This window comes from Psittacula echo (genome assembly GCF_963264785.1).
Source record: "Psittacula echo genome assembly, chromosome: 3".
NCBI classification, from domain to species: domain Eukaryota; kingdom Metazoa; phylum Chordata; class Aves; order Psittaciformes; family Psittacidae; genus Psittacula; species Psittacula echo.
The window spans coordinates 6,925,745-6,950,671 of record NC_137736.1 but is presented as its reverse complement, the minus strand read 5'-3'; the positions used below and the strand labels follow the sequence as shown (position 1 = coordinate 6,950,671).

The following is a 24,927-nucleotide window of genomic DNA, read 5'->3' as shown; positions in this document are numbered from 1 at the left end:
CGCGCTGCGATTGGCCGTGGTGTCCGGGGTTGTTGCCAGCCGACGATAAAATGGCGGCCTTGGACAGGGTGAAGGTGCTGGTGTTGGGCGACTCCGGTGAGTGTCGCTCCCCGCGCACGGTGAGGGCGGGGGGCGGTCCCCTTCCCCCGCCACCGAAGAGCCGGGATGGGGCTGCTTCCGGAGGCGCATGTGCGGTGCGCCGCCCCCCTCATCCGGCCGCCGCCTGACTGGAAGCCGGCCGGCGGCAGCCCCCGTGTGTGTCCCATAGGGGACCCCTTCACTCTCTGCCCTGGGGGTTGGGCGCTGGCAGGCGGTTGTTGGCGGCTGCTGAGTTGAGTTAGAGCTTCTAAATCGGGGGAGTTTGAGAGTAGAGGTGAGGAACAATTCCTTCCCCAAAGGGTGCTCAGGCATTGGAACAGGCTGCCCAGGGCAGTGTTGGAGTCACCGTCCCGGGAAGTGTTCATACACCGTGTAGACGAAGCCCTCAGTGACATGATGGTCTTGGTTGTGCTGGGATAATGGTTGGACTTGCTGAGCTTAAAGGTCTTTTCCAACCGAGCTGATTCTGTGATTCTGCCCAGCCGCTCTTTGGCGATTTCTCCGGCTTTGTGTGATCTCTCAGGAGTTGTTCTCTCTGTGCACTTGCAGGTGTTGGGAAGTCTTCGCTTGTTCACCTCTTATGCCACAATCAAGTGTTGGGAAACCCATCCTGGACAGTGGGCTGCTCAGTGGATGTTCGAGTAGGTGATGTGCCTGATTTCGGGGTAGCCCTACCTTGAAGTGTAAGGGAAGGGCCTTGACTTTTTCATCTTTTCATTACTTAGTGCTCCAGAAAAGGTGTGTTTTGATGTTCTGTTCTGCTGAGGGCTTAATTTGTTGAAGCAAACAGCAGTAAATGTGAGCCAAGCACTTGGGTGAGGAAGTTGGTTTTTTTTTTCCAAGGTTGTCAAAATAAGGCAGAATATTCGTCATTTGTAGCACCTCTCCTGACTGCAGTGGTCCCTGGCATGTTACAAGTCATGGAGCAGACTTCTAAGTCAGAAGGCACAGAATTGAAACCACACTTCCTTAAGAAACAGTTGATGCACAACCAAACTGTCAGCCATACACACTGGGGAAAAGCAATTTGCTTGTTTAATTTGAGGGTGCTGGCTGTGACCATAGGATTGCTTCTCCTCCTGTGTGCTCATTGCAGAACCTACTGTCAGAGGAATAAGGATATTAATCTAGCAAGCTTTTGGCCCAACCTACAATCCTCATGGATAGTAATGAATGATTTTTCACTTCATATCTCTTTGCCACATTCTCCTTGAAATACGCTGCCATAGGTTAGCAATATATTCCCAAAATCTGGGGAGAAGAAACGTGGTGACCCTGTTTGACTGTGGAGCAAGACTACCCATTAGATCCAGGGGCAAAAATTAGCCCAGTTGAGATGTCAATGAGAATTTGGAGAAGAAGTTGTGGTCAGTTGGAATCCAGTGTGGGCCCCTATGTTAATATTCTCCCAGTACTACCATGTAGGAAGTCATGGCCTTACTTTTTCACCTGCTTTAGCAACATGCTATTTCTAAGCATGTCAGGAGGCATTAGGTTTGTTAATACTGAGGTGGAAAGGATATTCCCTGCAGATTCTCAAAGCTCCATCTCATCCAGGAGCTGTAGTATCCTGTGGCCACTGCTTGACTCATTCCATCCCTCTTCTATTTAAGAGATTTGAAATAGTGTCAACATGGAAATTTACAAGATTCTATCCAAGTACAATAATCCTTCCAGCTGACTACCTGTGTGTTTTGTGGATTAACTCTTGTAAGCTGCTGATGTGGTTATGTATGATGTGAATTTTTCATCAGATCCATGACTACAAAGAGGGGACTCCAGAAGAGAAGACCTATTACATTGAGCTGTGGGATGTTGGAGGTTCGGTGGGTAGTGCCACTAGTGTGAAAAGCACACGAGCAGTATTTTATAACTTGCTGAATGGTAAGTTTGTTTGCTGTAAATCTGGTTTTATCACTGTTTCTGTTGAGCTGTCTCTTGGTTCTGGGGCAGGATTCCTTTAAGTGTGGCTGAGGGCTATATTGTTCTCTTTTCTGATTTCAATGCATTCATACAGAAAAAAAAAGATACAATTTGTAGGGAGAATTTGATGGATTCAGTTTTCAACTGGAAAGTTATTTTAGGCAGATCTTTGCAGATGAGCTTCATCAGCTTTTAGCTTCAATCTTGTGCAGCTGGTGCAGCAGGGACTCTGTGATGCTGTAGTGATGTCCCTTACAGCTACACTTGCAGGCATAAAGGTTCCCTTCACGTTTCTAGGCCTGATACACATGCAGAAATATGATTTATATTTTCTTGTCTGTTCAGTTCCAAAACCTGCCTCAAGGAAATAATTATTTGAATTCATATGAATTTCAATGCTTATATCTTACCTTGGCAAATCTGAATTGTTGTCCCATAAAATTGCAATATGCTAATAACCAGCTTGCCTCTGTTCATTTAATTTGACAAATTATCTTTAAGAATTGAATCTTGGAGCTTGCTCTATATAGAAAGTAGTATTTTAGGCCTTCTATTGAGATTCTGACTTAAAGACCGAGTAGTTCCTCAGAACCAGCAGTAAGAGCAAGCAAGAGATTATAAACATAACAAAGCAGTATTTCAGTTGTTACTTTTTGGTGTCCCAGGATTGTTCATTACAAATAGATGTATACAAGATTAAAAACTGCTTGTGAAAAACTGTCTCAAATGTTCTGTTGAATTTTTTTTTCTTGTTCCCAATCATTTGAGAGCCTTTCAGTAATGTGTTAAGCCATACCATAAGCATCTTTGCTGTATGATTCTTTAACTAGTTATTTCTTCCTCCTTTCTCATGAGAAAAACTGTGTGTAGGTACCTCTTGCTTATGTCATTAACCAGACCTCTGTAAGTAAGGTCTGAGTTAAGTTGTGCTCTCAAAGCAAGCCTCTTTGATATATGTTAAAGATAGATTTCTTTTTGGCACCAAGTCCACAGCATGCCAGTGAGTGTGGGTCAGACTTGGAAAAACCCTACAAGAGCCCATTAGGAGATGAAATCCTGAACTTATGTGTCTGAATTATGATTGATGAGGTTATTAAAATAGGGTTATTTCTCTCCACTGCCCCAAAGTTGTTATTAGGCAGCTCACATATGAAAACTGTTGACTTTGGTAGTTTGTCTTGGCTCTGATTTCTTTCATTAGATTAATTTCTTCATTAGAGCTTGTCTCACAAATTGCCTCTGTTTGACCTGATTTAAGAAGAGAAGATGAATGTGTTCCCTCTGTCTGACTGCTTGTGCTTTGTGGCCTTGCAGTGATCTGAAAACCTGAGATCAAAAAGCAGTTGATGTTTGGTTGTGGCAGCATCTGTGCAGGCTGTCAGAGACCTGCTTGTTGACAAAGTTAGGTGCAGTTTGCTTTTGGTTTGACTGCAGGTCTTGTGCTTAGGTGACCCTGCATCTGGTGTGTGGACTTGTGATAGTCTAGCACGGTGACTGGACAGTAGGGCTGTGGATTGTGGACCTTAATGGGGGAGGAACATTTCCTTGGGTCGTCATTGGTCCTGCCTGCTCTTTTTTGATGTTGACACAGTTTTTTTTTTTCTGCTGGTGCAACTAACTTGGTTTGCAGTGAAGCAGATAAGGGAACTAACCCATCCAAAGTATAACTGAGGAAGAGTGGAAGTAGGGAGGGTTTCTCACAGGTTATGCAGCAGTGCCTCTGAATTTGTTGCTGTATGCCAAGTCATCTTGTATCTCACTTTTTCTCCCTGCGCTGGGAGTGGACACACAGTTGAGTTGCCTTTTTACACTGTCACCGAGATAAATGCTTTGAAATAGAGCTATGGCTGTGATATGCTCAGAACTCTCATAGGCGAGTCTGTGCACAGTGGTGTGGGGTAGTGGAAAATGTTTGTGGAAATGTGGTTTTTTTCATAGTGTGTACAGTGGGTGGCACCTTTGGGAGTTCAGATGACAGATAAAATTAATACTTTTTCTCCACGTGTAAGCTGTGAAGTGTGTTGAGAATGCATCCTGATGAAGATAAAGGTTATAATTCCATTTTTTCCTTGAATTGTTAGTTTGAAGTCTAAAAGAAGTGGGAACATTCTACAGGTTGTAGAAGGTGTGAATAAATAGAAGAAATTTACTAGCAGGAGCTGGTAATTGAGTTAAGAACTGTGGTTATCAGAAGTGGGTGTCTGTTAATAGCACAACTAGGAAGTTTGGCTGGCTGTTTCTCAGAATTTACATTCTGAAGGATCGTGGTAATGAAAAATGCTAGAAGCTTCATCTTAAAAACATGAAATCTTATTAATTCATGTTTCTACCAGCCATTTGGTGGACAGTGAAAGTTTATCAGAGCCTGGTACCCTTTCGATACCTCCTCAGGTATGTAGCATTAGCTCTTGAAAATGCAGGAATGTAACAGTGCTCTCTAAACTCTTTGAAACAAAGAAACAGCCTTTAGACTTTTTGGATGGTGTAATAAAAAGATAGTTGTGTTTATCAGTTAGGTAAACCAGAGAAAGGCTGAATTCTCTGCTGCAGTAATACAGAGTTTCAGTATCATTAGGACCAGACAGAGCAGAATGAGGAAATACCCACAGACTTCTTGTGGATTAAACTTTGAGGTGTCTGTCCCTTTCCTCCTTTTATGAGACTTTTCTCTAAGCTCTTCCTGAATTCTTTAAAAGCGTGTCGCATTCTGGTGTTTTCAGCTTTACTCATTCACTGTAACTGAACCGGTTATACATCCCTCTCTTCGTTTTAAGATAGCTGGGAACCTGCAGATGTCATTTGGGTAAGATAAGGAAAAAATGTATATCATTAACTAGGATCTTGCTGCCTTCTCTTTCACTTTAGGGATAATTTTAGTGCATGACTTAACCAATAAGAAATCATCCCAGAATTTGTGTCGCTGGTCTTTGGAAGCACTCAACAGAGATGTTGCTCCAACAGGCGTTCTTGTGACAAATGGGTGAGTGAAAAACATATGTGCAGGGTTAAGACATCATTCCAAGTTGTTATGGAAGACTTTGTTCATCTCTGAGGGTGCTTGAAGTCCACATGAAACTGGATGTGGTTAGACTTAAAGAAAGAATAAAATGGGGAATATAAAAGCAAATCACTGGTTTTTGTTTTTGTTTGGCTTTTCTTGTGTTACCCATCAGACCATTCTGCTGGTAGGGAAAAGGTGTTATTATACATCCTTCATTTGTCTGAGGCCTCTCTCAGAGTGGATCCAGTCCCTGAAACCTGAAGATGTGTGTCTGTACTGATATGCAGAGCCCTTGTACAGGAAGTGTGATGGGATGGCATGTCTCTGTTCCAGAAAGTTTTCCCTCCATGCCCCAATGCTGAGGAACTTCACTTACTTTTTGATTTGGGTGATGAGGGGATTGTTTCAGGAGTATGGCTAAAAATTTGCTTAGGAAACTGCTTAAACAGCATATTTGCTTGTAAAATTCTTACCAAGTATTTCCTCCTGTACCTCAATGCTCCTGTTATACATACAGTCAAAGAGGTTTTAAGATCATTGATAAACCTCACATGTGAGCAGGGAGGCAATAGTAAGGGGTAGCTTTTTGTGGAAGAGTATCAGTTGCTTATCTGCTTGTGCTGATACACAGGTAGAAACATGGGAAAGGGAAAAGAGGATTTGCATTACAAAACCTGCAGATTTCTCCAGTTTTTCCACATGCAGGTTCTTCACTATTGTTTTAATTCTCAAAAACTGAACTTCTCTCAGGGACAGATGCTCAGCCATTAGTACAAGCTGTTGGTTGTAAAATTACTTTCTGGAAAACTTGGTTTAGGTAAAAGTAAAGACAAGCGATGATCCTAGCTGAGGAGAAAGATTGGAGCTTGGATTTGTGAAGACAATTAATTGCAAAATTATTTCTTTTATAAAGGCTATCTTTGATCATTATTTGTGTCTGAATCAAAGCTTGTTGGAATTCAGCTTATGGTGGCTACCTTTACTTGAATGTAGGATTAGTTACTTGACACCACACAATTGCTATTGCAGTCCTCTTTGATCTAAGCTGGAAAAGGGGTGGTGTTTCACAGTTGCAATTTATTTTACGTTCTTATTTCATTGTCCCTCTTTAAAAAGTGTGTGATTCTATGTAGGAACTTTAGATGCTTGGAGATGCCAGCTCCCTGATCTGTCTCTGATGCCTGCATATGCCTGGTGCAATACTGGAATTTGTGTTTATTTCCTGCTTGTGCTGGCATTTCTTCTGCAGTTCATCTGTGTTGAGAAGAAATCCAACTCATGTGGTTTCTTTGCTCTTTCCTTTCAATTTCTCTGTAGTGACCTAGATGCAGAAACCCTTCCTTAATTTACAGATACAGCACATTGTCACTTAGATAAATAATGACCCATAATAAATAAGTGACCATTATTTGAAAGGGCAGGGGAGCTGAATGTGCCTGTGTGCCCACTTACATGACCATCATTTCATTCAGGAGTGTATGTTTCCCTCATCAGGGACTATGACTGCGAACAGTTTGCTGATAACCAGATTCCACTGCTGGTAATAGGAACTAAGCTGGATCAGATCCCAGAAACTAAGCGGAATGAAGTTTTGACCAGAACAGCTTTCTTGGCTGAGGATTTCAATGCTGAAGAGATTAATTTGGTTAGTATCCTTGTCAGGAGGGTTGTTTTTCTTTTATACAGGAGTCTGATTTTTAGTAATTAAAGATGTTGTGACAAAAATTGGGCTTTTGGAGATTTTATCAGTGATGCTGGAGTCATGCATGTTTGGTAGGCTGTCCCCCTTGCTTGATGAAGCTGTCATCTTTGTTTCACTAGAGATGTAGGGGGTGTTAGGTAAGGTCACCAAAGCTTAGAATTGATGACTGGGAGTTGTTTCCTCTTTCCTGTTCTTAGTTCTGATGCGGACTATCTTTGAATGAAATATCAAGATAATTTTATTTTTATATACATGTATATATAAGATGTATATATAGGTGTATATACCCACATGCTGTGTGAATGCTTGTATACACACACACAAGCACACAATTTCATGTGTAGCCTGTACAAATGATTAGCTGACTGTGTAGCTGGTGGCAGAAGGAACATGTGGAGCACATTAAGGGGGTGCTTAGAATTGTCTGCTTGGTTCACAGAACAGAAGTTGGCCTTTTCTCTCAAATGGTTCTGGAGCAGAAATGAGCAGATACACTGTGTTTTCCCTGGCTGACTCCATATGCCTGCATCAGGGAAGGGGTATGTTGATTTCCATGTGTAGGGCTTCCTTGCATTGATTTCTTTGTGTTTGGTTTGTTGTCTTCCGTGTGTTCTAGGATTGCACCAATCCTCGTTACCTGGCTGCAGGTTCATCCAATGCTGTCAAACTAAGCAGGTTTTTTGATAAGGTAAGTCAAGTCAATTAAATTATGCTTTATAGTTCTATGTATTTTGTGCTGGGGGAGGCCAAAGATTGGTCTGCATTAACAAACCTCCAGAGAATACCTTGAAGATTTGATTCTTGATCTGCATATACAGCAATGAAAAATAATGTGCAAAGGCACTCTGCATAGGTTTTTGGAGTCCTTTGGCAGGCCAGAGGGTTTGCAGTGTGCTAAGGCAGTAATGTGGGGAGTTCCAAGACTACGGTTAGCTCTGTTAATCCCGGTTAAAGCATATTACTCCCCCTTCCTGCAAAAGAGAGTGTCAAGGCCTACAGTGACAGTGAGAGAAGGAATGCTTTGGTTTAAGCATCCCTTCAACAAAGATATCATAGTGGAGTAGATCACTTCATGCATGTAACAGATCATGCTTTAGAGGAAATTTGGCTTGAATTTTCTTTGGAGGAGGATGTGGATTGTACAGTGATACAAATAACCTTTTGGTTCTTAGATTGATGGTGCTGCCTCCATAAGTATCCTTCTACCTCTTCTCAAGCATCACCTATGCACAAGGGCTACTCAAAACTCCTAAAGTTATGTATATGCAGAGTGAGCTTTTTCTAGTGCTCAGAACTGCTGCACATGCAGAGAGGGATTGGAATAACTGAGTCTGATATAGTAAGGAGACACCCAAACCATCACCTCTGTTACTAAATGGTCTAACTAAATGAGGTGTGTTGAGTTGAGAATAACACAGCTTTGCTAAGAATGGCTGGAGGTGGCAACTCCTTCTGTGGGTAATAGGGCATTGCACTTAAAGCAGTAGGCCTGGAACACATGACATGGGTTCAGACCTTATACCAGTTAGCTGTGAGTTTCAGTGTTCACATGTGAAGTGTTGATTGGAATCTGAGGCTATGCATGTGCTGTGCCAGCTAAGGTCATTCTCTGTTTTTCCCAGGTCATAGAGAAGAGATACTTCTTAAGAGATGGCAATCAGGTTTGTCATTTTTCTTCCTTTTTTTTTTTTTGTTTCTCCCTGTGTCAGGAAAACAGTTGTCAGTCCTCTTAAAACATGGGCTTCACATGGCCTAAGTGATAACCTGTGCTGGTAATTGAGTTTTTAAATCTGTGGAAGCACAGCTGTTTTAGATAGATGGAATAATGGCAGACTTTGGAGACCTCATAGCAGCCTTCCAGTATCTGAAGGGGGCCTGTAAGGATGCTGGGGAGGGACTCTTCATTAGGGACTGTAGTGATAGGACAAGGGATAACAGGTTAAAACTTAAACAGGGGAAGTTTAGATTGGATATAAGGAAGAAGTTCTTTATGGTAAGGGTGGTGAGGCCCTGGAATGGGTTGCCCAGGGAAGTTGTGAATCCCTGACAGTGTTCAAGGCTGGGTTAGTTTAGTGTGAGGTGTCCCTGCCCATGGCAGGGGGGTTGGAACTGGATGATCTTAAGGTCCTTTCAACCCTAACTATTCTATGATTCTCTGACTTTTGTCAGCTGAAGTATTTGTCTGCAATGTGATTGGCAGTGAAATAATTAAGTATGCTAACACAGGAGAAGTTGGAAGAGTAAGGTAAAATAGGCAAGTGTGATTTCTCTCAGGTGTCTTAGTTTCAGGCTGCTTGGTTTCAGGTTTAGGCCAGAGATGCTGCCCTGCAAGTCAATGAAAAGGCTTTTTTTGCACAGCTGGAACTAGCATTTTGTGGGTTTTGTATGGGTAGTTTTCACAGAACCAGTGGAGCTGCAAGGAAAATGGCAGTATGGATACCACTTTGTAGTTAATCCCTAAATGGTTGAATTAACTGTTTTCAGTACAGCTGGTGAAGAACCTGCAAAATGGCTCTTCTGGTTTGGGCAGGCCACACTTCAACTTTTTTTAGCCACCCACCTTCCCATGTGCAGTCTACCCTGCAGGGAGTAGTGAGGTTCCACTTACTGTGTCTGTGAGGTGCTTGCAAATTACTGTGAATAGCACCACTAAAATACAGTCAAATGTATGGTTAGCTGTAGCTGAGCTGAAAGCCCCTTAGGGAGAGTGGAGGAAAAAATAGTCACAAATTACAAAATGCTTACTTTCTTTGAAGTGTTTTTTTATGCCTTTTAAAAACAAATTGGCTTTTTCCTCCTTCGGTTCTGCATGATGCCTTTTTCCTCCTCTCTTCCCTCCTCCCTGCATTCTTATGAAGAGAAGTCTCCCTTCCATGGGGATAATAGCTTAATGCTAGAAATATGCTTGTGTGCTGGTTGTCCTTGATGCATGATGTAAGATTTTTGTTTCTTATTTAATCATTTTTAGTGGCTAGCCAGGGATTAACTTTATATTCCTTATGGCCACATGTCAAAGATTACAGCTTGCTGATGACTGCTTTCATCTGCCTCACTGACACCAGCTCAAAAGCTTTAAACAAATCGTTAAGTAGTGGACAATTCTATTTAAAGAGACAGAATCCAAATTGGAACCAGGGATTTCAATATAACCTCTTGATGTTTATGTTTTCTATTATCTACTTAATTTAAATCTTATGAATGTGTTCATGGGTTTTCTACAGTAGGTCCCTTTGATCACTTGTATTTTGAGGTATTTCTATACTGTAGACTTCTTCAGGATTAAAAGAATGAGAAGTTTCAAATTGGAGCTCTGATTTTGATCAGATCTCTGATAAGTAAATAATAGTTACTCTTAATTAGTGACTTTGATACCAAAAATGCTAAAGCAGATGATGTTTTACCTCTGGTGTCATGCTACGGTTTAGTTGTGATTGCATTCCTGAATGAAAACCTTGCATATCTGCTTGCATTTTGGGCCTGAAAATCCTAACTAAATTTAAATTGTGGGGGTTTTCAGTGGATTTCTATTTTGGGTAAGCTCTAGCTTTCTCAGTTCACACATGAAGTGTGTAACTTAAGCAATCTGCTTTGTATTCTAAGTTAGACGTTCATTCCATACCATCCATAAATGCCATGTTCTACTGGCGTGATATGTAGCGCTTGGTTGACACCTTCCATTTTAATATACTGTGTTTCTTATAATAGTGTGGAATTGTTTTGGGAGGTGGCTGGGCCTGCTGTTTCTGCTTGTTTGAAGTTAGCTATCTAAAAGTTATCTCAGACTGTAATCAGATAGTTTTATGATGCCAATAGACAAAGATCTTACACAGTATTAGAAAGCAGCGCATCTCTTTCTTTTGGGGGAATTCATGGGTGCACTGCATTGCAAATCTGGAATACCATTAAGCCAGAGAAGCTTCTCATGGTTTGAAGGAGATTTTCTTTGTAAGCACTCATATGGATATGGTGTAAGCAGTATCTCCAGTTTGGCTGCAAAAGCAGGAGTGCTAATCCCTTGCCTCGTTGTAGCCATTTCTATTATGATGGTTGTTTTAAATCTTTCAGCAATTGGTAAAACTACTTTAAACTACCAGTGAAGTGCTCCTCTTTCAGGTTAGAAGGCATAAAGTCTCAACAGCTCTTCAATAGGACTTGGGAATACTCTTTTATAGTTGTAAAAATTAAGGAAGGAGAAATGCTTGTTTGCACTTAAATCTGGGGGAGAAACAATGGACTTTGAAATCTGTAATTAACTGGTTTAGGATTTGCCCAAGAAATTAAGGCTTTCATTGTGGCCCTTGCCAGAAAGGCACATTAAAAATGAGCCATATTCAAGTTTTGGAGCTTGTTTAATTAATGGTGCTTCTCTAGCAGTAAGCTGAAGCTTTTTAGACCTGATTCTGGAGACAGTGTGGAAGAGGAAGACATTGTTGCAGTTGGCTTGGTAACAGGCACTGAGATGTGGGCTAGAGGGAGCTCATGCTGATGCTGATGTAATGACTTGTCTTTCATGTCTCTAGATTCCTGGCTTCTCTGAAAGGAAAAGATTTGGAGGAGGAACACTGAAGAGCCTTCATTATGATTGAACGCTTAAGAAGTGGAAGATGACCTCTCAGAGTTCCTAACAACATTCCTATTCCGACTGGATGCTTAAAGACAATAATGCTTATATCAAGCAGAATAAAATGATATAGGCTGCTGAAGCTACTTTTGCTGGAAAAGACTTGAGGAAAAAATCCCAAAAATTTCTAATCTGAAGCCTAGAGTATTTCTTAGGATTGCAGGCCTTCTGGATAGATGGGAACATTTGGGGAAAGCGTGCAATAAATTGAATGCCTCTCACACTGCTGTGGGAAATTTTATCATACACAGCACATATATGTGACATCTTTGTCTCCATTTTGGGAAACTTATGGACAGTCTTTGCAATGAATTACATACATTACATGCATTCTCTGAAGGAGGCATGACAGTGAGTGGACTTCTTAATTACAGTAAAGTGAACAAACAAGCAAGTAAAATGTAAGGATGGGTAAGGAAGGATCTGGAAAATAGTAGAATGCCTTCACTAAATGAATAGTGGTGTTTCACCTGGAACATACTGTTCAGCCCTATTCAAAAGGAATAAAAGAAGTAGGCAAGAGATGAAAAAAGATTGTAAGCCTTAAAAATCATGAGTAGAAAACAAGTGGTATTAATTAAAATTGTTTACTTTGGAGAGGATGAAGTCAATCAAGTACTTCTGTTTCTCTTTCCATGATTGAGTGTGGTCTTCAATTAAAAAAACATTGAAATCTGGTGGAAAAGATGTTTTTATACAATGCTTATTTGGAACAAATGGTCTTAGTGAGCCTGAGGGCTTAGCAGATTAGAAAACATGGAATGTAAGAACACCCTCTTAATTAGGATGGATTGAAATTTAAAAGGGATATCAAGTCCTGTAAAAAGTAGGAACTGAAAATGGTTAGAAGGAAGGTTCTATGATGGGATATTTCCTTTTCATATTTAGTACTAAGGATAACAGAGACTTGTTCTGGTCTGATGTGCTGTGCAGGGTGTTGTCTTCCTAAATAGCCCAAGCTTTGCATGATTTCTCACCTCCGCAGAATTATATGGAGTGGTAAAAGCTGGATTTATGGGAGTTTCTTCTTTCCCTCCTTCCTTACAGTCACCTCTAATGGTTAAGCCTCTGGCAAAGGCTAACTAAGAGCTGGAGTTAGATATAAATACAGATTAATAATAAATGAGAATGGAAGAAAGTTAGTGTGAAATTGACAGCGAGCAGAGTTGTGAAGTTTCCAGATTACTTCTGCCTGCAGCTCTTCTCTAGCAGCTGCTCAGAGATAAATGGCGAACTGCCTGTTGCCACTAATCAGGAACAAAAATGACAGCTAGGTGCACCAGTCAAACCTACTAAAATATGGATACTTTGCTTCTCCTTAGGCCATTTCCGGAAAGGTGCATTTGGAGCATTTGCAAACATGAGTGCAGTAAGTTTTAGATGCCTGTATGAAATATGTTACTAGTTTATATTTAGTTTACAACCAGGGAAAATAAGGTACCAAAATATTCCTAGCAAATAACCCATGTCTGAGCTGTGCAGCTTGTGACAGCACCAATGTCTCTTTGCTCTTAGCTGGAATTATTTTCTCAAGGTCAGGTGCTGCCTTAGGGTAACCAGATCTGGGCTCCCTCAGGTTACTAAGGAACTGCAGAGCAGGACAAGCAAGCTAGAGCTATTTCTTCCTTCACCCTCTATCTTTAGGAGAATGGGAAGTGTTGCAGAGTAAGGGAGGCCATTAATTTTAAGATCCTGTATGAAGGAATGATGGCACAGGTCTTTCCAAAGTAGCCCTCTTCAGTTAGTCATGAAAAGAACATGGCTCAGCATGATGTAGGGTGGCCTAAGCCCTACTTGCAGCTTACATGTATTTGTGTGTTTCAATCCTCAGGCTCAATAAAGAAGAAACAAAGTCTTTGTATGAGAAATCTTGTGAAGGTCAATTCATGCTCCAGGAAGAGGAGAGGATGCACAAGTCCTGTGCATTCAGTGGGGCTGCAGGTAATGGCAATCAGGATTCAGAAGCAAATTAGAGATACTGTTGTGGTAGGAGCCAGATACGATAAAGGGACTAGCACTGAGAAGTAGAGCATGTGAGTTGGTAGAAGGTTAGCAGATTGAGAGAGAAGTGTGGTTGAGGCTGTGGCTTCGCTTCTAGACTCAGTTAAGTCTGCTTTGGCTCGCTCATCCAGCTGTGAGCCATAAAAACTCCTCATAGGTGTCTTCATCCACTCTTGAGCTGACCTGTGTGGTCTGACAAGTGACTTACTTCATGGTCAGTCTCACTGGCCTATCTGCAAAACTGAGGGGGTTTCTCTGGAGGCATGGTTCTGATGTATCTGTTTATCAGATCGTAGTGGTTTCAGTACATGAGGAGTTAAAGGGTTCACCCTTTTAGTCTGGATGTTTAACTTGAAGACAACGAGAACCAGAGTTGTTGCAAGATGTTTGTGTTATCACAGTATTTACTCTGATATCACAACCTTTAGCTTGGTCCTGCCATCGTTTAGTGGGAGGTGTCCCTGCCCAGGGCAGGGGGTGTTGGAACTAGATGATCTTAAGGTCCTTTCTAACTCTCAACTACTCTATGATTCTATAAACAGATCATTTAACTGAAATAGTATTAACACTCAGAAATCCTTTATACAGCTGTCTTTTTGTTACCATTCTAAAGGGCAGGGGTTAAATTTCTGTGCTGTCTCCATCAATATCCTGAAAAATGATTGCAGACCCATCTCACTGTAATTGCAGTGTTTCAGCATTTGTGGTCTCAGATTGGAGCAGATTGCTTTGTAAAACACCTCCATGGGGTTTTTTCATGTGTTTTTACCCACTTCTGATATTTCATCAGGGCCAAGTTAAGGATATTTGCATATTCAAATTATGTTTAAATACGATCCTGAAGTTGCATGGGCTTCCCATGCTTGGGGTTTGTGTAATTGCACTATCCCTGCTTTGTGGGGTTTACATTTATGTGACTGACACACACACTGCAGCTTTCTTGAAAGCTTGGCATTTGCTTGGCATAGTTCTGTTTTCCTAAATGTAATGCAGAGGCAGAATGGACTGATAATTACAAATTAGACCAACCATGGGAATGGCAGAAGTTGTTGAAAGCACCATTAGCCTGCTGAGTAGGTGTAGTGTGGGATTAGGAGCATCTTTCTCTCAGTTTTAATCAGAGGTGGTGGCTCCATACACAAGTGCCACCAGTTTAGCACCATAACTTGATTGTACCCTTATTGTTGTTGCATACAGAGCAAGATACCTTACATCTGCTGTGGTGTATATCAAATGTCAGGGTCCAAGAAGTAATGTGGAGTGACCATCCCTGTTTTTATTGCCTTTACCCTTACTCACTGCCTCATTCCTTCCATGCTTCTGCTTTACTTCTGTCTTAAAATGTCTAAAGAGCAGTTTTAAAATGTCACATAAAAAAAACCCAAAAGCTGTGTTGATCTTGCCAACATTCATTGTCCAGCCAAACCCTTTCTGGTTTTTGGATCACAGGCTTGAGTGCAGTGGTTGTCTTACACCTGTGTTAATGTAGTGTCATGAATCCAACATCTTCGCTGTTTTAATACAAATAGGTCTCCAGTCCAGGTTAAGCTCTTTATTTGTTCAGATCTCATCAAGTAACCACAATTGGGTATGATTTTTCTTTTAGGACAAGGTGGTGTGTAATGGAGTCATGTACGTTCTTGATGTTACATGTATTTTGAAAGGAAGTGCTAGCTTCTTGGCAGAATCAGGAGTCCTTGAGCAGCCAGAGTTAGTTGGATTGCTGTTTGCACTTCACCTGTTTCAGCTGCCCAAAAGAGGTTCACCTCCATGCCTGGGCTGTGACACCAGACAACTTCCATGTGTCACACTTCGCTCCTTCTATGCGTTTCAGTTTATATTCTCTGTGGCCTCCTGCCCCCCATGACCCTGTGTCTTGCCTCTGCCCAACCATACCCTCATTCTCTGTTCCTCCAGCTCCCTTCCTCCAAAATTCTATCCCTCTGTCTTTCCCTACTTCCCATATCCCACCTGTCTGACCCTTCTTTGTCACCTGTGCTCACAAAGACCCCTCTCTTTGTACCCCCTGCTCCATCCTCTGCTTTGCCCTTTCTTCTCTTTTTCTTTTTGTTTCTTTCTGCTACCTTTCTTCTCTCTTGCTGTACCACTTGATTTCTCTCTGTTTCTCTCTTTGCCTCTCTCTGCATGTCTCTGTTTTCCTACATCTCTTCTCCTGTCTATCTCTCTGGTGTCTGTCACAGGCACATGCATTTCACATCAAAGCAGTTTTACCCAATTCCTTTGAACTGGAGCTAATCAGTCTCTGTGTTATTTCCCAGGCAGAAATATATGCCTGGGAAATACGTGTACCAGATGTGTCAGTGAAGATGGCTCATACAGGTACATCTGAGATGTGTTAGACTTCCCATGTGCACATAGGTGAAATGATAGCAAATAAACAGTGAGCTTTCCCTCTTCCCAAGGGGCTCAGCGGAGCTTTCTGGTTGATTTATAACTGGTTTGACAACTGAGAGGATAATCAGAAGCGTGAATATGTCGTGAATATGGAAAATCCCTCAAATCTGCTCCTTTTGATTCCCATGCAGAAAAGTAGGAAACCCAGGTGTACCCAAATTCTTGTGTATACGTTTTTGTTCTCGTAGCAACAGGATTTCTCTCTCCTTGCAACAGCCTTCAGCAAAGCTGCCACTGGCTTTAAGCATGTGAAACCTACCCAGAATATTGGGGTTTGGGTGCAACCTTAATACAAATTTTCATTATTGATAGTATTTGCAGAGGCAGCTGCAGTATGCTCCATTTGGCACAAATGAGATTGAGCTGCTGCGTCGTAACCTGCAGCCAGTAGATTTTTCAGTGAGGTAGAGCGAAGTCGGGGCTATCACAATTGATAAGGAGGTGATGGACTTCACTGATCGAATACCTGCTTCTGCTTTTCAGCAAAGGGAGCTTAATCCTTAGAAGTCATGTTCCTGTCTCACTTTCCTTACGAGGACACTGGTTGCTTTGATTCCTTTATAGGCTGAGCAAGCCTGCGGCTTAGTGAGCTGGTTTTCTTTGACAAAAAGCCATTATCATTATTGATGAACCTGTCACTGGCTGGCAAGTTACCAGAAAGTGCTCAGAGGAAAAGCTTTCCTTAGGGTGTGCTTTGCTGCAGCACGATGTGATAGGTCCTCAGAGAGACACTCCTTCTGGAGAAAGCATCATGTAGATGTCAGGGGGAAGAGGGGAAGGAAAACAGAATCTGTCCCAATCCTCCTTAATGTCAAATGTCTGTTCAGTGGCAAAGCTCTTCTGCCTAGTGAGGGCCTGACATGTACCCAAAAGTATTAGTATTATCAACTTGTGCTGCTGTGGGTTTATTCTAACGTCTGATCAGGAAATGGGGAGAATATGTTTCTTTCTGGTACACGAGAACCCTCTGAAGAAGTTAAGAAGTCTTCCATCGCTAACTGTGAGTATGTGAGTAAGGGCTTTCCAGCTGTGCAGGCAAATCTGCAATAAACCGTGAGTCTCAGGACCTGAGTCTAAATAGATCTTGAAGTTTGTCATAGTTCTCTAACAGTGGGAGTGATGACACCCGAAACAGTTAATAGAAAAAAGCAGATTTGCCTTCCTTTGGGATTTTTCAGGGTAGAATTAGTAGCTTTCTTTAAGGCGTGCTTTAGCACAGCTTTGAGGAAAAGTCCCCCAGCATGTTTGTAAGGAAGTTGGTTTAGATGATCAGAGCTATCTGTGGCACCAAAGAGACTGTGAAATCTAGCTTTGGCAGTTCAGCTGCTTAGCCAACCCCTGCTGCAAATACTATTAAGGCTAGAAATGTGCTCTTTCTTTTTCCTGCTTTGGCATTCTATCACTGAGATAAAGCTGCTTGTGCCCTGTGGGGTTATCAGTGCACAGAAGCTCTGGCTCGATACCTACTGAAATTGTACAGGGAAATTCCTTTTCGGTGCACTACCATGGACTTCTGTCAAGAAGATGTCGAATATAAGACAAGCTCATAAATAAAACCGCATGCCCTTTCTTGCCTAGATCAACCAAATGAAAGCCCAGGCTGAGTGGGCAATCTAAGTCGAAGTTCAGTCTTTGTTTTTGACTAGGAAGAACATGAAGTGAAATAGTGTTTCATTAACCCCTGCACATCTATGTTGCCTTTGACCTGAAAGTTAACGTTTACAAAGTGGAAATCCACTGCTAGATTTGGGTTAAAGGACAAAGAGGCCAAATAGCTTTGAAGGCTAGGGCTACAGTCAGGGGTTTTATCTTGCTGTCTGATGTCATCCTCTCTTCCTGAGGCTTGTTTTGCTGTGGCTTACGTGGGCTTGATGGGCTGTCCTGCCCTTGCTGAATAAAAGGTCAGATGATGAAATTCAGGGCTTGTGCAAAATTAGCATCCTCTTTAGCTTTGCATCAGGTGGGGAAGGACATGACAGGGCAAGGTGACTAAATCTTCTCCTCACTCCTAGGAGTAGTTCTTCTAGCCTGAAGGCAGAAGCATCACAGCAAGGTACGCAGATGGCTTCTCCAGCCTCTATTCATGCAGCATCTGCTTTTTGGTGACAAGGAGTATGTGCTCTGTGCTGCAGGCAACTCTTACAATCTTTCCTGCACAAATAAATGCTAATAATTAACCTGTCTGGCATCTGCTGCTGAATGGTCCCAGAAAAATGACACAGACATATTTCATAAGAGCCATTCTGCAAGAAAGTAGGTGTTATTAAAAAGATAATTTTTTTTTTGCCACAAAGCTGTCAACAGTGATTAAAAAGTATAAATATTATTGCTTTATTTTCTCATCTTACGAGATTAAATCCCCTGGTCTGTTAGTAGTACACTAACAGATCAACAAAGACAGCTGCCCTAGAGAGATCCTGGCCTGTTTGCCAGTGTGTAAAGGGTTAAAAAAACAGAGGAGAAATGCAAGTTGGGGAAGCTGAGATTACAGAGACAGGCATGAATGAATGTATTAATAAATATGTATCTCAATTAATGCATTCTAGCTGTATGAACATAGGCAGGAGAAGAGATTGGTCCTTTGCTGTCCACCATTGTGAAAAGGAATGGGCCATTGTGACAGTGGGTCCACAGCTGCATTGGAAAGGATCTGTCTCAGTTGCTTCTTACATATATTGTTCCCAGGATGCAAGAGCTTTACTTTTGGAACTGGCCAACCATTCACTACAAGAAGTGATGGTGAGCCATGATCCAGTGATTGTACTCATCATAGCAGCACTGGCACACTACAGTCCATGCTGGGAAGCGCTGCACTGAGCATTGAGTAGAAATTTATGAAGGTGTCAGCCCTGCTCTGGAAAGTCTATACCTAATATTAAGATAAAGGGGCAGGGAAGAAACTACAGCCTTGTCTTTGCCACATGGCATGAAATACACATGGCATAGGAAAATGCTAATGGAGAACATAGGGAAGCAAAGGGACTTGCTGTCCCACGACTCTCCCTCCTTTTTCTCCCAGTGAAAATTCACTACCTGAACTTGCACGTGATACAGCTGGAAACAAAAGGCTTCTTAATGCACATGCTGTGAATTTTGAGTCTCTTTGTCTACTGGATCAAATATAAGTTGCCTCATCTTCTATCTGAAAGGCTTTTTCCGTTCCCCTCCTCATCTTTCATTCACCCCTGAGATGTTGAACACCAGCTGTTAAACTTTCAAGCAAGCCCCTTGGTACTTTCTCTCACTGTGCCTCTGACTTAGATGAGCTCCTTGCACCTCTCCATCATGATGCCTGAGAACAGTTCACGTCTAATAAGCTGCTGGTGTGCATGTACCATGCAGTAGCATATACATCATGTGGTAGCAAATACTGTTGCATTGATGTCTTCCGCTTTTTTATATCTCTCTGTTGGGTCTTGTTATGTATTTCAGCTGGAATCTCCTTGGAGTAAAGGCTATGCACAGCATGCACTAGACAGATGTCATAAATCCAGAAAGGTAGCTGAGAAGACACCGAGCACTTCTAATGCTCATTCTTCCATGCTTAATTCATTGTGTTTATGAATCATGTTTATGTGATAACAATTCATTGTGTTTCTGAGTCATATTTATCTGATAACAAAGGCTGTTGCTAAAATATTAATGAAGTACATCTCTACTTAATGTTTCAGAAGATCTATATTTAAGAGCTGCTGCCACTAACTAAAGAGCTTGTTTAAGCTAAATCACAGGACCACTGAGGTTGGAAGTGACTCTGGAGATCATCTAGTCCAACTCCCTTGCCCAAAGCAGGGTCAGCTGGAGCAGGTTGCTCAGGACCGTGTCCAGTTGTGTTTTGATCATCTCCACAGCTAGAGAATACACAACTTTTTGCATCCGTGGTTTGCAAACCTGGATTCAAACCTATAAATCCTCACTGTCAAAAAATAAGCAAGATGAACTTTTTACTCTGAAGTATTGCCTGGTAGGAAAGGAGTCTCAAGGGTAGGTGGCAGGTGCCAGGTACTTTGTTTCTTTGGCAATGATAAATGATACTTGCATCCTCTGCCTTGAGCTGGAGAATCCCTCACTGCCTCTGTGGGGTTTTTTATGGCAAAGCTGGAAGAAGCCAGGGTCTGGAGAGAGCCTTCTTGAGCAAATGGGAAAACAAGGGACAGAGCCTTGGGTGGCATGGTTTAGCGTGAGGTGTCCCTGCCCATGGCAGGGGGTTGGAACTGGATGATCTTAAGGTCCTTTCCAACCCTAACTATTCTATGATTACCTAGGCTATGTTCTTCTAGAGCCTCACAAGGGAGTCCAGGTCTGCGGTTCAAGACTTTCAGATACTGCTGTAATAAAACGATGGAAATTCCCAGTTATCCTCATCCTCAGCCCACGTGCATTGCAATGGGGCTAAATATTGCTCTGTTTCAGAGCAAACATTACCCAATATTGTACAGCCAGGTTAACTGAGTCTGTTCCTGGTGACTGTGCAATAAAACCATTAGTGTCATGAAAACAGAAGAGCCCAGCTCAGCCCATGAGCTGTCCCTGAGCTGAGAGAGTCAAGGTGGCTCTCAAGCAGGCAGAAAGCAAGCAGCAGAATTTAGGAAAGGATAGGACTTACTTTAGGTCATCTCTCCACAACACTCTTAGTAGTTGATTGTGAGACACTGACTCCAGCCAGTGCCACCAGTAAGTCGTGCTACTTTCCAGCCAAGTCTTCAACTGCACCTGTCTCCGTTTCTGAGCAATGCCCTGGCTCACTGTGTCTCCAGGGCTGTATCTGTGCTTGCTTTGTTGACGTTTGCTCAGTGTTTGCTATGAGCAAAACTGTGTGCAAAAATGATGACAGAACTGGCTCAAAACAGCATTGTAGACAAGCAGACAAAGAAATGCAGAAGCAGGGGAGGCGGTGTGGCCTGCTAGGGCTCTGGTGCTCCTGCTCTAGGGAAAAAAGCATTGAATGGCAAGTGGAGATCCTATGCCTGGTCAACACAGGAAACTGATCCAACAAGATCAACTGCAGCAGCGGCCAGCCATGCTGGTCAGGGGGTGGAGCCCATAGTCCTGCGAGGGACTGGGCTTGTTCAGCCTGGGAAGAGGTGGCTTTGTGGGAACCAGGCAGCAGCTTCCAATAGCTATGGAGAGGTTACCAAGAAGATGAAGTCTGGCTCTTCACAGCAGTGCTTGGTAGGAAGACGAGAGACAACTGCCATCAGCTGAAACTAGGGAAGTTCAAGCTCTATGTAAGGAAAAGCTTTGCAACTGTGAGGGCAATCAAGCAGTGGATCAAGCTGTCCAGTGAGGCCATTCTGTCTCCATCCTTGGAAGTCTTCAAGAACAGGCTAGATACCATTCTGAGCAGCCTGGTCTGACCTCAGAGCTGACCCTGCTTTAAGCTGAAAGTTGCGCTAGTGCACTTCTAAAGTACTTTCTGACGTGAATTATCTTTTGACCCTGTGATGGTAAGACCAGAGGGGACATGCAAGGAAAGCTTGGCTCTCCCTCCCCCCCTCCATAACCAATATCTCTTCATACACCCCATCTCCTCCCTTGCAGCAGCCAACCTATTTTGCCAGACCTTAAAAGGTGGCAGCTCTTGGTGGCTCCATCACATTGCTCAGGGTGGTGTGAGGAGGCACCAGCTTTTAGAGAAGACAAAACCATTAAGACCTGTCCCTCTCATAGCCCAAGCTCTCGCTGGCTCTGCTGGGGCCACGCAAGCTGGTAACTGCTGTGGGGAGGGAAGGCTTCCGGGATGCTCTAGGAGAGGGAGGAGACTTCAACTCCAGGGTCATGCTGGAATCTCCTGTGTGTGTGCCTCCAAAAGCAGGACTTACAGTAGAGCAGGTTACAGAAATGGGGAAAAATACTGCTGCTTTGTGTGTGTGTGTGTGTGTGTGTGGAGAGATGAGAATTCAAAGCGAAAACATCAAATCAATTGATCTTTTCCACTGCGCCTTCTGGAAAGGCAGAGCTACTTTCATTTGTATTCTGTGGATAAATGCTGCTGCTCCTTCCTCAGCAACAGCTTCCTGGAAAAATAGGAGTATTTCAGCATCTATAAGACCCCCTTTGCTACTTCCAGTCACAGGAATACAAAATCCTCCCCTACTTTGGGCTCCAAAATGCTGTTTAATATTGCCACAGTAGTTCTCAAATATCACTACCTCCACCAGGACGGGACAGGGATCCTTTCTATTCCCCAGTGTAACATGGCTCAGAAGCATAATGAAAACCCCCATTTGTTATACCTTCAGAGGGCTGTGTATGAGAACCCTTTAAGGAGGTTGTCATATACAGGGAGAGAGGTATAATTTATGAAGGAAGCTTATAAAACTGTTGCAAAAAGAGGATTTTCTTTGCTCTTAAACAGCTTGTTATTCCCCTCCTTCCTCTCACCCTGTGTGAGAACTACAACCCCATCTAAAGAGAAAAAGGAGCTGTGAGGGAACCCTGTACCCCTCTCCCCCTGTTTATTATCTTCGAATCGACCCTGGGGTTGTTTCTGTGAAGGAGGGCTGGCGTTTGGTTAAACACAGACTGGGCTGAGCAAACAGGTTAAAAACTCCCTTGGACTTTCTCACTTCCAGCACCGTCAGCCTGCCACGGGCCCGTCTTGCTTCACCAGCTGGAAGCTTGGTTTGGAAGCCAACTTGACCAGATAGCTGCTTGGGGTTTGTGTCTGCTCCAAGAAGAGGAGGACCAGGAGGAGGATGACAGGCTTGCAGGTAAGGGGTCGGGCACGCACAGCCCACCGGTGCTGGCTGTGGACACCCCTTCTCTGCTGACACCGGTTCTTTGGTGTCGGTGTCATTTTAATGTGCCCCTCGCCTGTGTTTCAAAGTGTGTGTTTTCAAAGTTCACTTGGGATAAAGGATTTTGCTGCATTTTGTCTACCAACAGGCTTTCTCTTCCTCTTCTCCTTTGGGAATCATCCTTGGTTAGGCTGTACCAGCACAGGACCTCTTCGTTGTGGGGTTTGTCTTGCACACACCCTCTGTACACACCCCTTCTCCCCCCCTCGGCTGCCAGGAGGTGTTTCCCCCATCAGCCTATGAAATGTGGATGGCAGCATCTGCCCAGATGTTGCAACCCTGACCACTCTGTTCCTGGCAGCCAGGGCAAGAGCAGCCCCATTCCAGGGCAGCTCCACCACAGGGCACACCGGCACAGCGGGGCTCCGGCCGTGTCCTCTGCTCTGAGTCCCAGCACAGTAGCCGATGGGAGCTTTCCCTGCTGTCCTTTGGCAGAGCACGGGGGAGTTTAGAGAGGATGTGGTAGGTTTATGGCTCATGTGGAGAAACATGAGACCCACATTCCTGAGTCTCATCAGCAGCTCGCAGTTGTTTTGAGGCTGTCGGGGTACATGGGTAATGTTGCAGCAGGCAGGAGTGGCAAAGGCTCACCCCAGGACACGGTGGTTCTCAGCGGCTTGTGCAGGGCCATCATGTTTCTCCCCAGGCTTTGGGGCTGTCATTGTTACTAATCCTCTTTCTAGCTCTGGATATGCCTGAGATAAATCCATGTGTGTGCTCCTTCACCACCTTCTCTGATGGTTATTTTACAGTGCTCTTGCAGCTCCTATTCATCTCTGAAGGATCCTGCCTCCTCATACAGTAAAATTTTGCCATACTCCTTCCTTGCCTGTCCCTGACACACCCCCCAGCTCTCACCACCCTTTCAGCATCGAGGCATCCTTGCTCCTGTACCACTCCATATGAGTGGCCAACTGGTTTCTGTCATGGCCATGACAGCATCTTTCCTGTCCATCTTCAACTCATCCCTAGCAGGCCCTACCACCTTGCTGGCTGATGTGACTGTGGCTCAGTTTGAGTGTGAGTCTTCTTCCCAGAGCTGGCCATGGGAACAGTCTGCTGTGCCAGCACCTCCTCTCCATTACATCTGTACCCTGTCACCACCTCTCCCCACCCCATCTTCTCTTGGCATCTCTTCTTCAAAGCCATTGTTTCACCCTTCTTCTCTCCTCCTTCTGGCTTCTGTCCCTCTCGTGCCTCCTCCACTCTATGTGCTGACCCACCCTGCAGCTGGGCAGGTCCTTTCAGGAAGGATCTGGCCCTGGACCATCCCCAGCACATTTTGAGCAGAGGGTTGGTGTGATGGTGGAGGGATGGCAGCTCCTGCCGGGGGTACTGGTCCTGTGGCACTGGGGCAGTATCAGCGCAGAGCTCTGGTTGGGGTGCTTTGGTTTTACCCCACAAGAAGGCTGTGGAGCCTCGCACAGAGGGTGAAGGACCTGCTGTGCTCATTGCCTAGATGCTCATGGCCCTGTTCCTATGGGTTCGTGTTAGATGCTCCAGTGTTGACTGGACTGAGCTGATACAGAGTGCCATGCGTTTTGTCTAGAGATGGCATCTAGACAGGCATCTAGAGATATCTGTTCTCTTGTGTTCTGTAGCAGGAGCTGATAGAGAAATGTATTATGCAGAATTTGAAGAAGGGCCTTATTTTGCAGTTTGTGTGTTCAGACTTCAAACGTGTTTTCCCCATACCTGCTGTCTAATCCTGTAAACAAAAGGTTATGGTTTATAGGTCAAAGCGTGACACCCATTGCTTTGTGTCCTGGTTATTCCAATCAATGAGCTTTGCTGAATTTTTTATGCTGTGCTGGGCTTTTATCTCTCCTGTTTTATTGGAAAACTACAAAACAAGAAACAAAGTGGAGGCAGATGAATTCCTAACATCCTGTTTGCATAAAAAGCTACAGGGTCTCCAACAAAATAACAACAACAGTAATTGACAGCAGAACTGGAAATGAAAGATCAGAGAGAACTTTGTGTTTTATAGAGAAGCCACCTGCCCACCTAGCAGAATAGTGCCCCCAACCTGGAGATCACAGAATCATAGAATGGTTTGGGTTGGAAAGGACCTTAAGCCTATACAGTTCCAACCCCCTGCCGTGGGCAGGGACACCTTCCACTAGATCATGTCACCCAAGGCTCTGTCCAACCTGGCTGGGGATGGAACATTTACCGCTTCTTTTGGTAACCTGTGCCAGGGCTCCACCACCCTCACAGTAAAGAACTTCTTCCTTATATCTAACCTAAACTTCCCTTGTTTCAGTTTGAACCCATCACCCCTTGTCCTATCACTACAGTCCCTCTAGATACTTAGAACATGGCTAGGAATTACGGAGACCAAGCAGAGTCCTAGAGGGAGGTG

At 43.5% G+C, this 24,927-nt stretch overlaps 1 protein-coding gene across 2 annotated transcripts; it reads left to right on the top strand.

Moving 5' to 3' along the window:
* Window positions 1-50: 50 nt before the first annotated feature.
* Window positions 51-11,948, top strand: RABL3 (RAB, member of RAS oncogene family like 3; the record flags this gene model as incomplete). Of its 2 annotated transcripts, XM_080613105.1 has the most annotated exons (8): window positions 51-96; window positions 649-740; window positions 1,854-1,983; window positions 4,888-5,002; window positions 6,518-6,668; window positions 7,342-7,413; window positions 8,348-8,386; window positions 11,246-11,948. In XM_080613105.1, 8 exons carry the CDS (start codon window positions 51-53, stop codon window positions 11,309-11,311), a joined length of 711 nt encoding a protein of 236 aa, XP_080469231.1. In that variant the 3' UTR covers window positions 11,312-11,948. The 2 variants fall into 2 exon arrangements, with proteins under 2 accessions (XP_080469231.1, XP_080469230.1); XM_080613104.1 differs by lacking the exon at window positions 11,246-11,948 and having other exon boundaries at window positions 8,348-8,671.
* Window positions 11,949-24,927: the final 12,979 nt, after the last annotated feature.